The following is a 13723-nucleotide window of genomic DNA, read 5'->3' on the forward strand; positions in this document are numbered from 1 at the left end:
TCTCTTTCGTTCTAGTTCCGAAAGACCCGAAACCCCAGTGGAGACGGGTAGCATGGAGTTATGATTGTACCCTACTGGCCTATGCTGAAAGCACAGGAACTGTGAGGGTGTTTGATCTCATGGGAAGTGAACTCTTTGTCATTTCCCCGGTATGTACATAGCTTAAATTGAAAACATAGTTTTTTCAATGTCATGTATGTATAGGTACTTGAATAAAAGAGGGTGAAGGGGAGGATAATAAAAATATAAATCAGAATAATAAGCCGTGGAGTTAAGATGTCCAGAATCTAGTTAGAAATCTATATACATGCAATATTTATTCCTTGTATTTTGTGATACACTATCCAGATGTAAACCACGTGGTAGTAAGTAAACACTAAATATAGGTACAGAAAGTTATTATAAAGCTCTAGTGATGGAAAGAAGTCAGTGGTCTGTCGCAACAGGGACAGCTTCAAGAGGAGTTGGAATTTGTTACCTTACAGGAAATAGAAATTGAAAAGGAGGGTAGAGAAAAACAAATGGTAGTAGTAATTTGTATTTGTGTACTAGTTTATTCTTTATTAATGCCTTTGATATATATTATGATTTTATATTCGCAGCAGCCGTTCGAGTAGGTTGGGCAGATGTTGTTCTCATTTTGTCTAGAAAACTAAGATTGAGTGGGAACAAAATGACTTTTGTATGACAATTCCGTCAATAGTGTCTCTTTTAGGAATCTAATGCTTTTTAGTTTGTATCCTTCTTCATCACCTGAACAAGATACAGGGTCAGCTAGAACAGTGGTTCTCACTCTGGCTGCATCTTAGAATCACCTGGGGAGCTTTATAAGGAAAAGAAAAAAACGAATTACCAGATTGCCCAGGCGCTACTCACAGAGATTCTGATTCATGTGATCTGTGTGGCGCCTGGGTATTAATATTGTTCATAAGCTTTTCAGCTGATTCTGGTGAGCTAGGGTTGAAAACCAGTGATAGAGAGAATGATTTTTTTCCGAAATAATGAGTGGAGAAACTAAAAATGTGTGTTGTGCTCATATTCTGGGAATCTTAGCCCAACTAAGGAGTCTGGGTTCTTATTTTCTAGACTGTTGCTGGCTAAAAGAAATACAATGCGAGCTGTATGTGTGCTCAAATGTAATTTTATATTTGGTCACATACACGATAACTACAGGTGAAGTTTATTTAACAGTAACTGTTATTCATGTTTAACAATGAGAAACTAAAATAAGAAACAGGTGAAATTTATTTAATACTATATTTTATATCATCCAATATATCCAAAATATTATTTCAACATGTAATCAATATAAAACATTATTAATGTGATATTTTATGCTCTTTCTTTGATTTTAAATCTTTGAAATTTGATGTGTATTTTTGTGTTTATGACATATCTTAATTTGGACTAGCCATGTATTAAGTGTTCACTGTGTGGTTCTAGACAATGAGGAACCATTCAGGGGGGTTTGGGAGGAAAAACTTTGCCTGCTTAAATTTAGCAGTAGGGGCCTGCAAATTAAACTGACAAAAGACAGATTAACAGGAGAAAAATTGTAGAGTTTTTATTGATGTTGATGTTTTTACATGTACAGGAAGCTTCTCAGAAAAGACGTGAAAGCTCAAAGAAGTGGTCAGACTCAGGCTTATATACCATTTTTTCTTTTTTTAAAGATAGAGTCTTGCTGTTGCCCAGGCTGGAGCACAGTGGTGTAATGATAGTGATCACAGTGAAGCCACACCTGGCTAATCTTTTAAACTTTTTGTAGAGACAGGATCTTGCTTTGCTGTCCAGGCTGGTCTTGGACTCCTGGCTTCAAGTGGTCCTTCTAACTTGACCTCTCAATGTGTTGGGATTACAGATGTGAGCCACCCCGTCCAGTCTTATATACCTTTTTAATAAAGGAATATAAATTGTTGAGACGTGACTAGACAAAGGAAAGGGAATTTTGGCTTTTTCAGGTGGTAAGTTGTGGGAAAGTGACTAAGAAATGCATGGACAAATTCATGGAAGAAAGGGATTTTAATAAAGTCTGTTTGCACAGACTCATCCTGATATGACTTCTGGTCTCCAGGGATGAGTCCATCTCCTCCTCCTGGTACTGAGGAGCACTTTCACAAAGATAAATTTATGCTTTGTTTTTAGGCATTTAAGGGGAGGGCAAAGAATTTTTCCTGCATCTGTTGATTCTCAGTTGCCTTCAGCTCAAAATAATCCTTATGCCAAAGTGGCATATTTTGGGTTGGCATATTTGAATCCCCTTCATGGGTGATAAGCTTTATTTTGTGTGCTTCCCAAGGTGTACAGGCCTTCAAATCTTTAGCAGTTTAGCCTGGTATTTAGTTAATGGAGAAAGGTTAACATTGAGTGAGTATTTTATGTGTCATTTCCTTTAGGTTGCTGATTAGGCAAATGGAAACTGGAGACTTTTTTTTTAACCACAGGCTATTGCTGGCAGCGGAAGTTAACATTTGGAAGCTTCTATCTTTAAACAAGTTCTTAGAGTTTTTAGAGGCTGAATGGTGGCATTATCTTTATTTTTTTCTGTAATTGACATAAAATCTGAATAGAAATTTACTATGTAGGTGAATATCTTCTTCAAAGGGACTGCTGTGGTTTCAGCCTGTGTCTGAGAGGGATGGTCTAGATTTGAGTGTCTAGATCTAGGCATTCTGACTTGCATGATTCTTGAGTATACAGAGCAATTCTGAAGTTATCTTGCATGAAGTGTACCTGAAGCCAGTATATCAGATATTCTCTGATTATGAATGTGTCAACTTTTATCTAGTTTTTTTTTAGTAACTTAATTTCCTCCTCTTCTGTAGGCATCTAGTTTTATAGGTGACTTAAGCTATGCCATTGCTGGGTTGATCTTTTTAGAATATAAAGCAAGTGCACAGTGGTCTGCAGAACTCCTGGTCATCAATTACCGAGGAGAACTTAGAAGTTACCTTGTAAGGTAAAAATGTACTTTGGGAAGCCATACTTGAAATATTATTTATTTCTCTGGTTTAATGTCAGATTTTGATATTTCTTTTTTTTCCTTTCTGCCTATTATGAAAAACTGCAAATATAATAGGGAAGTTGAAAGAGTGGTGTGGTGAACACCCATTACTTCCACTTGGATTCTACAATTAGGATTTTACTGTGCTTGCTATATCATATTTCTATTCATATATCCACCCCTCTATCCAGCTATTAATCATTTCATAGTGACTTGGAGATATCAGTACTCAAATGCTTTAGCATGCATATTATTAATTAGAGTTTAATATTTGCTTATAGTTTTCTTCATTTTGAGGTAAAATTTGCATGAAGTGAAATGCATACATCTTAATTGTACCAGCTAGTGTGTTATGACAAATGTGTACATTTGTGCAATTCAAACCTCTGTCAAGATACGGAACATTGGCCGGGCGCGGTGGCTCAAGCCTGTAATCCCAGCACTTTGGGAGGCCGAGACGGGCGGATCACGAGGTCAGGAGATCGAGACCATCCTGGCTAACACGGTGAAACCCCGTCTCTGCTAAAAAATACAAAAAACTAGCCGGGCGCGGTGGCGGGCGCCTGTAGTCCCAACTACTCGGGAGGCTGAGGCAGGAGAATGGCGTGAACCCGGGAGGCGGAGCTTGCAGTGAGCTGAGATCCGGCCACTGCACTCCAGCCTGGGCGGCAGAGCCAGACTCTGTCTCAAAAAAAAAAAAAAAAAAAAAAAAAGATACGGAACATTACCATCATACTAGAAAGTTCCCTCACGCCCCTTCCCAATAAATCTCTTTCCATACCCACTCCCAGAACAACTAGTGTTTAAATTTTTTTTCAAATCACAGATTAGTTTTGCCCATTCTAAAAATTTGTTAATGGAATAATATACAGTCATCCCTCTGTATCTGTGTGTTCTGCATTTGTAGATTTGATCAACTGTGGATTGAAAACATTCGGAAACTGTGTCTGTATCGAACATGTACAGACTTTTTCTTGTCATTCTCTGAACAATATAGCATAACAACTATTTACATAGCATTTACATTGTCTTGGGTATTATAAGGAATCTAGAGATTATTCAAAGTATACAGGAGGATATGTGCGGGTTGTATGAAAATACTATGGCATTTTATTTTATTATTTTATTTTTATTTATTTATTTATTTTTGAGATGGAGTCTTGCTCTGTCACCCAGGCTGCAGTGCAGTGGAGTGATCTCTGCTCACTGCAAGCTCCGCCTCCTGGGTTCACGCCATTCTCAGCCTCCCAGGTAGCTGGGACTACAGGTGCCCTCCACCAAGCCTGGCTAATTTTTTGTAGTTTTAGTAGAGACAGGGTTTCATTGTGTTAGCCAGAATGGTCTCAATCTCCTGACCTTATTATCCGTCCACCTCGGCCTCCCAACGTGCTGGGATTACAGGCCTGAACCACCCCGCCTGGCCTACGATGCCATTTTATATCAAGGGCTTGAACGTTTGCAGGTTTTGTTATCCTCTGAGCATCCTGAATCCAGTCCCCCAAGGATGCCTAGGAATGACTGTAGTATGTACTCTTTTGTCTAAGTCTTCCTTCATTCATCATATTTTGAGATTCATTCATATTTTTACATATATCACTAGTTTATTCCTTTTTATTGATGATTGGTATTTTGTTGTATGAATAGCTCATGATTTTAAAAATCCTTTCTTCTATTGATAGAACCTTGTTTCCAGTTCTGGGCCACTGCAAATAATGCTGTTACAACCATTCTTGTACAAGTCTTTGTGGATATACATTTTCATTTCTCTTGGGTCATTATCTTCATGTGGGATTGCTGGGTCGTAGGGGAGATGTAGTTTATTTTTATAAAAAACTACACTTTTTACCACATGGTTTTATCAATTACCTTCTCATAATGTATCAGAGTTCTGGTTGTTTTAATCCTCAGCAATATTTGGTATTGTCTGTCTTTTAAATTCTAAACACTTTATTGGGTATTTAGTGATATTCATTGTGGTTTAATGGTATTTATTTCTTAATTACTTTCTTAAATTTAGTGTTGGAACAAATCAGAGCTACCAAGAAAGTCACTGTTTCAGCTTCAGTAGTCATTATCCTCATGGAATCAACACAGCTATTTACCACCCTGGTCACAGGTAAGTAACCATTTGTTCTCATATTTAGTGGAATATTAGGTGGACATAGAAATGTTGGCATAGATTCAGATAGAATAAACTATTCTGATTCTTATGTTGACTTCTTAATTTTCTCCTCTTGTGCATAGTTATCTTTAATATCTATAATATTGTTGTCATCTGATTATTCATGCTTATCCATCTGGCTCACTGAGCTCTTCTGAGCTAGATGGGGCACTGGGCATATTCACTGAGGAATTTGTTCTCCTCTTTTAACCCCCGGACCTTATTTTTCTCATCTGTAAAATGAGTATGATACCTAACTCAGAGAATTAGTGAGAGAACTAGTACTGTATATAAAGTGCCCTCATACAGAATGGCCTCAGTAGATGCTAATTCCCTTCTTTCTCTCCTTGGTAGTTATGGCTGCACTGATACTGCACAGTTCCTTCCAACAACTGTGTCCCGTCATTCACATATGCCACTTGCCTATGTATTTGCATCTACATTGAGGGTTACTAGAAACCTTATGGCATTTTCTAGTTCCAGTGATTTCTCCCCTTTAATTTCGTTACTTAAGAACAGAAGTCACATACTTTTTATAGGATAGCCAAGCTAAATGTTTGGTTTCATAAATGGGAAGAGTATCAAAGTTTGAGTAAGACAAATCTAACTTGAGTTTTGAATTTTGAGCTTACTCTGTGTTTATTGACAAGTCCTTAAACGTATGCAAGTTGGTATTCTATTCAGTCATATGTCTGTGTTTAGTTCAGGACTTTATTATTATACTACAAAAGAACACACACACACACACACACACACACACACACACACACACACACACACTCAGGACTTTATTATTATACTACAAAAGAACACACACACACACACACACACACACACTGAAGTCCTCCTTCTGCTCTTCCCTGATCCCATCGTCTCCGTTCTAGAGAGGACTGCTGTCCTGAGTTTTGTGTACGTGATTTTCTGGCTTTCTTTATAGTTTTATCACTCATTCATATTTGGTTTTGCTGTTTTAATTTTATGTAAATGGAGTCAATCACACGGAAGACATCACAGCTCTCACTTCGTGACTTGCTTTTTGGTGCGTGTTTTGCTTTAGTTTATTCATTTTTAACTACTGTTTAGGACATTTCATTTTGCAAATAATTTGCAACATATTTATTCATTCTCCTGTAGATTAAAATTTGGTTTGTTTCTAATTTTTTTTGTTATAAAGATAGTACTGTGGTAAAAATAATTGTGCATTCCTCTGATATATATGTCCGAAAGTTTCTGTAGGATGTATAATTAGGAGTGGCAATGCTGGATTGTCAGGTTAGTACATCTTCAACTTTACTAGATTATGCCAAATGTTTTCCAGAGTATTTGTACCAGGTTACAGTCCCATCAGCAGCTTATGAAAGTTTCTCTCGTTTCACATTCTCAGTAGTACTCTTGATGGTGTGAGACTTTTAAATGTTTGCTGATTTGGTAGATGTAAAAGAATATATCACTCTGGTTTTAATTTGTACTTTCCTGCTTACTGATGAAACTGAGTAGCTTTTCATATGTTATTGGCCATTCATGTTTTCTCATCTATGAAATGCTGGTTTTATTTCTTTTCTTTTGATAGGGGGTTTGTTGTTGACATTTTTATATAATCTAGATATTAATTCTTAGTCTATTACATGCATAATGAGTATTTTTTTTTACCAAGATGTGACTTTTTAAAAATTTTTTTCTTATATTTACATTTTATTTTTATGAGTTGTATTTGCACATAATTTTAAGTGTTTAAATTTAAAAACTGACTCCTCCACCCAACTTCTTGCTTTCCAAAAGTAACCACTTTTAGCTATTTTAATTGGTTGTTTTAATTTTTTTCATATATTTAAATAAAAAGCTTACATTGTACTTCTTGATTCCAATTTTACACAATGTTTATTTACTTCCCTTTGTGGAAGATGGGTATTTAGTTTTCTTACTCTACCACGTGTATGCACAAATAACTTTCACTTTGTTCTCCTGTTATGTTACATCATATGTTAAATCCTGTTATATCATAATTTTATAGTTTTTTTCTTTTTTTTTGAGATGGAGTCTCACTCTGCCGCCCAGGCTGGAGTGCAGTGGCACAATCTCGGCTCACTGCAAACTCTGTCTCTTGGGTTCACGCCATTCTTCTGCCTCAGCCTCCCGAGTAGCTGGGACTACAGGCGCCCGGCACCTTACCCAGCTAATTTTTTGTATTTTTAGTAGAGACAGGGTTTCACCGTGTTAGCCAGGATGGTCTTGATCTCCTGACCTTGTGATCCGCCCACCTTGGCCTCCCAAAGTGCTGGGATTACAGGCGTGAGCCACCACGCCCGGCCTATAGTATGATTATTATGGTTATGTAGATGATACTTATAGGTAAGACAAGAAGCTTGTATAGTATTTCATGATTTCAATGATTTTCCATTTTTATTTATTCATTTTTTCATTCGACAAGCATATATTGATTTCCTACTCTGTGCCACATACTGTTCCAGGTGCTTAGGGTATATCTTCCTCCTGGAACTTTTTGAGGGAATGACAGACAACAAACAATGAATATAAAGTATGCGAGGAGCTAAGTATTATGGGAAAAAATAATCAGAGATGGAGAGTGGAAGGCTGGGAGAGTAGGGTGCAAGTTCTAGTTTGAAATACGGTGGCCGCATTACCCTCACTGAGGAAGTGACATTTGTGCAAAGCCCTGCAGTAGGTAAGGGTATTAGTAGTTTTTAGGTATCTGGGAGAAGAGTATTCTATGCAGCAGGAATAGCCAGAGCAAAAGCCCTGAGTTGGAAGTGTGCTTGGCATTTTTAGGAACAGCAGTGAAGCTAGTTAGGCTGAAGCAGATTGTGATGCAGAGTAACAAGGTGAGGTCAAAGAGAGCGTGGTGAGTGCTGAATCATGCAGGGCTTTGCATGCCATAGGAAGACCCACCTGGTAACTTCTTACTTGTTTATTTTCCTTGTAGTTAATAATTCTTTTTAATTTGTCATGTTTTGAAATGTACTTATCACAGACTTTCCCCTAAACTCACCTCCATAGTGTAAACCTCCTTTTAGGTGTGCTGTTTGATCATCTTGAAGAGGTCTCAGAACTTTCTTCTGAGATCATGCAAGATCAGGTGCATTCAGTGTAGTATGGCCATGGATGGAGATCTCAGAACTTTCTGATCTGCTCCAGTTTGGATTTAACACCTGCCACATAGCTATTGTCTTGGAATTTCACTTCACCATTATGCAGAAGATTGCTTCCCTATTTCTCTCTGGTTACATGACCTGTTCCTTATATATATATATTTTTTTCTTTTTTGGTTTATTTAACTGTTTTGGTGGGTCACAACCTCCTGTAACTTCCTGAGAAATGGTACATGGGAAATACATTTTTTTGAAGCCCTGCATATCTGAAAATGGCTTCATTTTATCTTCATGCACTTAATTGATCATTTGACTGAATAGAATTGTAGGATGGAAATACTTTTTCTATAAAATTTTGAAGGTATTGTTCTATTTTCTTGTAGCTTCTAGTAGTGTTGCTCTCGAGAATGTCATTGTAGTGTAAAACCCATGTTTCTTTCTTTCTCTGCTTTTTGTCTTCTTTCTCTCTGGAATGTAAGATTCTCTTTTTTTCCCCCAGTGTTCTGAAATTTGACCATGTTATGACTTGGCGTAGGTTTACTAATATCCACGATGCTGGCCCTTCACTTTAGATAGTAAAAAATCTCACTTTTGAGAAAATTCTTTGAATTATTTCTTTGATTATTTCTTCTTCTTCTTCTTCCTTTTTTTTTTTTTTTTAATTCTCTGGGATTTCTGTTATCTAGATGTAGGTTCTCCTAGAATGACCTTTAATTTTTTCCCACTCACCTTTCCCCCACTACTTTGTTTTTGTGGAAAAGAGAGAAGTAAAATATTATTTTAATTTTTTCTGTATAAATACATGTACTTACTGAAGAAAGTAGATTGAAACGCTTTTTGAGATCTTTTATAAATATAGTAAATTACTGATACATATGATTTTATTTTGAAAAAATCTATATTCTGGTTAATTTTTGCCGATATGTTTCCTATATTACAAATTCTTTTGTGCTGCATCTCCTTTTTAAATTAGTTATCGTGATTTTAGATTTTATTGTTATATTTTTCACTTATAGAAGTTCTCTTTAGTTTTTTAAATATCTTTCTTAAAAAAAGACAAAAGGGAGTTGAAATGAATATTTAGTGAGCCCCAGGATGTTTTGAGGATTAAATATTCAGCACATGGTAGGTTTTCAGGAAATGATAGGTAAAGTTATTATTTAGTATTGCATAAATATAATACTTTTAACTTACTCCTTTTGATTTGTGTGGCTCTGTTTAAGAGTTAGTTGTTTATCCTTAAGAAATTTGATGATCAGTTTAAAAAATCTGGCTAACTAAAAAAAATTAAAAATTTAAAAATATTAATTTAATTTAAAAATTAAATATTTAATATTAAATTAAAAATTTAAACATAATTTAAAAATATTAACAGTAGGTAATCTGAAATGATAATAGACTTCTGTTTTATTTTGGATATAGTTGAATGTTTATATGTGAAGTTAGAGGTCTTTGCATTTTATAGTATTGAATGTAATCCTATATGCTGCAAATAATTACACAATTTATTACAACAAAACATTTTTGATTATAAAATAAACATATTACAATAATAAAATCATGCCATTTTGATTTTATTTTTGTCAAATTCTTATATAAAGACTGGCCTTTCAATATTTAATATGTTAGATCTTATATTTTCTGTGCCTAGCTTCACATTAAGTCTTGAATTTAAATCTTGCTATTAGAAATGGAATAGAATTTGTTTTGCTGTGACATGCTCAGTTCTTTATTGTGAATTTTGCCAAGCTTTGACAGTGCATATACAGTACCCATGGCACTCTGATTGCTAGTTTGATTTCTGTTGAGGGTGACCTCTTGTTTATGTTAACATTTACTTTGGGATCACATTTTATCGTTTAAGCAGGGTTTCCTCCTTTAAAGTCTTTTGGGTTTAGTTCAAGTTGATTTTTTGGTTTTATTTTATTTATTTATTTGAGAGAGGGTCTCACCCTGTCATCCATGCTGGAGTCCAGTGCATGATTTTGGCTTACTGCAGCCTCAACCTCCTGGGCTCAAACGATCCTCCCACTTCAGCCTCTCAAGTAGCTGGGACCACAGGCGAACGCCACCACACCTGGCTGTTGATTTTGGAGAGATAGGGTTTTGCCATGTTGCTCAGGCTGATCTTGCACTCCTGAGCTCAAGCAATCTACCCACCTCAGTCTCCCAAAGTGCTGAGATTACGGGCATGAGCCACCACGCCCTGCTAATTTTGTTGTTTTAAAGTGTAGTTATTAATACCTCACTTTCTCAGCACATATATATACTTTTTGAATATGTTTCTTAAAAAGCGTGTGTGTTCAGTTACAGAAGTTGTTGGTATTAGGATGATTGATGAGGTAGAAAGTCCATTCTATCTTTATCTGGCCTGCTTTCCGTGACCGTCTTTATTGTGGCTTGCCTTGTGGAATGCACCATGTTAGGGGTTGGGGGAGATGTGAAGATGGAGAGCAATTCTGACCTAAGATCTCATATTCTTAGGAAATAATATATGTGTGTATTCATATATATATATATATATTTTAATTTTATTTATTTATTTTTTTTGAGATGGAGTCTCACTCTGTTGCCCAGGCTAAAGTGCAATAGTGTGATCTCAGCTCACTGCAATCTCTGCCTTCCTGGTTCAAGTGATTCTTCTGCCTTAGCCTCCTGAGTAGCTGGGATTACAGGCACTTGACATCAGGTCTGGCTAATTTTTGTATTTTTGTAGCGACTGGGTTTCACAATGTTGGCCAGGCTGGTCTCGAACTCCTGACCTCAGGTCATCCTCCCGCTTCAGACTCCCAAAGTGTTGGGATTACAGGCGTGAGCCATCATGCCAGGCCAGTGTATGCATATGTTTTTTACTAATGTCTAAAATACATTTCTTTCTCTGAATGCTCTATGTGTGTGTGTATATATATACATTTACGTATCTAAACATATATAATATATAAAAATGTATTTCACATATATTAAAATATATATTATATATTTATTATATAAATATAAATATATTCATATTATTTATAAATAAGCGCCTTAAAGGAATGCAGATACAGTGAGGTGGGGGTCCAAATAAAGGAGCTACTACTTGCTTGAAGGAGCACGGAAGCATCGCAGGTAGCACTTGGACTTGCTTTGGTGAATGGATACAATCCAGATATGATGGACATTCTAGACAAAGTGACAATGTTAATAGTGGCAAGGGAAAAGAAATCATGGTGTAGTTTTGGGAAATTGTAAGTGGTGTAGCTTGGCTGACACTGTAGAGTGTGTGTCTGAGGACAAGGGAGGTGATAGTGGTGGTAGGAGATAGGACATGGGAAGGGCAGGTTGAGGCCCGTTAATTGGGAGTGGTAAGAGGCAGCTTATTCTTTAGGGGACTCAAATTTTTGAGCTGAAGAAATACGATCATTTGTGGTTTGAGGAATGTTGATTCCATAGGGAGATACTAGAGGCTGGGTGACTCGTAGATGATCAGGTACTAGTTCACGTCACACGTGACAAGGACCTACTCGTTATCTTATATATAACTGCTATTCTGTGTTTGTACCACAGTTTGGGCACTATTTAAATACACCATATTTTATTGTTAATTGTTTTCTATTTTGATGAATATATCCTTCTATAGTGTGAACATCTGCCCTCCAAAATCCATGTGTTGAAACTTAACGGCCAATGCGATGGCGTTAAGAGGTGAGGCCTTTAAGACATGATGAGGCCGTTAGGACTCCTCCGTCATGAGTGTGTTTAAGGCCCTCATAGAAGAGGCTCCACCCGTTGTCTTCCCACCTTCTGCCATGTGAGGACACAGTGTTCCTCCCCTCTGGCAGATGCAGAAACAAGGCGCCGTTTAGGAAGTGGAGAGCAGCTCCCACCAGACAACCAACCTCACCACACCTTGTGAACTTCCCAGTCTTCAGAACTGTGAGAATATAGGTTTCTGTTCTTCATAAATTACTCAGTCTCTCAGGTATTTTGTTATGGTAATTCAAATAGGTGGACACATATCTCATATCTCCAATTAGACTATCAGATACTTGAAAGCAAGGAATATGTGGTATACACCTTTGTAAAAGTCGCAATGAATAGTGTATGAGCTCTGGCTTTGAGGGCACCTTGAATAAATAACTTTTATTTTTTGAGTAGAGAAGAAAATTTATGTTTCTTTCTTTTGACTTTTCCTTTTTTCTCCTTTTCCATTTTGTGTTCTTCTTCATACCCCACATTTCTGTTTTTTTTTTTTTTTTCTCTCTCGTCCCTTTTAAAAGAAGGGTATTTTATATCTTAATGCTGGACTGTTTTTGTTTGATTGTTTATTTCATACTGACTACTCCACTCTCTTCAATTGTTACAAGAGTCAGTATTTGATTTCTTTTTTCCTGGCATTATTTCAGGAAGGTAAGTGGGACTGTAGGATTGAAATGATCATACTGAATAGTTATTATGGGATAAAGTTCCTTAAAGTCAGATTATACTTACTACTTTTAAGATGTTTACTTTTTGACTCAGGATCTAAGCAATTTAGGGTATTTTTGAGGGGCAGTCTCCATTTAAATAAGAATGTCTGGAAAGTTTGATATATTATCAAACCAAAGAAAGAGGGCCTTTTGTTGGTTGTACAATCATATACATCTCTTGGTGGCAGTTAGTTTGGAGATGGATGACTGCATTATTGTTTCTGAATGAAGATTGTTGTAAAGCAAGGAGCACGTGTAAGTGGCCTGTTGTATGTGACGAAAATTTTGCTAGCTTGTTTGTATTTTCCATTATGTGGTCTTTTTTTTTTTTTTTTTTAAACGAAAGAAGCTGAAATATTTATCACTTTTTTTTTTTTTTTTTTTTTTTGAGACGGAGTTTTGCTCTGTCGCCCAGGCTGGAGTGCAGTGGCGCGGTCTCGGTTCAGTGCAAGCTCCGCCTCCCGGGTTCACGCCATTCTCCTGCCTCAGCCTCCTGAGTAGCTGGGACTACAGGCGCCTGCCACTGCGCCCGGCTAATTTTTGTATTTTTAGTAGAGACGGGGTTTCACCGTGGTCTTGATCTCCTGACCTTGTGATCCACCCGCCTCGGCCTCCCAAAGTGCTGGGATTACAGGCGTGAGCCACTGCACTCGGCCTATTTATCACATTTTTATTTATTTTCCGTTATTCCAGTAATGTGGGCCTGTGATGTTTATCATCCACAAAGATTTTATAAATGTGAAGATAATCAGCCAGAGTTGAATTTCGATAAATTGGTAATATACAAACTCAGGGTTTTATGAAATTCATCGTTTTGTCTAATGTTGCGAGCATTGTTGAAGAAGAGAAACTGAGATGGTAAATTTGGTAATATGAAACAAAAATTAGTTGAGAAGCTTTGGGATAAGCTCTATGAATATGCTGATTTTGACTATTTTCTTTCTTACATATCCTAACTCACAGCCTAATGTATTTTATCCTTAAACACTCAGACTGTCTCATT

General features: G+C 36.7%; 1 protein-coding gene across 3 annotated transcripts in view; it reads left to right on the forward strand.

Annotated features, from left to right (window-relative positions):
- Positions 1 to 13723, forward strand: part of NBAS (NBAS subunit of NRZ tethering complex) — a 394766-nt gene that overhangs the window by 21603 nt on the left and 359440 nt on the right. Inside the window, exons 7-9 of one of the 3 annotated variants that reach the window (XM_050754036.1) lie at positions 16 to 149; positions 2826 to 2959; positions 5022 to 5120. In XM_050754036.1, the coding sequence (XP_050609993.1) occupies positions 16 to 149; positions 2826 to 2959; positions 5022 to 5120 (367 nt within the window). Of the gene's footprint in view, positions 1 to 15; positions 150 to 2825; positions 2960 to 5021; positions 5121 to 11328; positions 12188 to 13723 lie in introns of those variants that run through there. The other 2 variants (XM_050754037.1, XM_050754038.1) reach the window with 2 other exon arrangements.

The sequence above is a fragment of the Macaca thibetana genome, chromosome 13 (genome assembly GCF_024542745.1).
Source record: "Macaca thibetana thibetana isolate TM-01 chromosome 13, ASM2454274v1, whole genome shotgun sequence".
NCBI lineage: Eukaryota > Metazoa > Chordata > Mammalia > Primates > Cercopithecidae > Macaca > Macaca thibetana.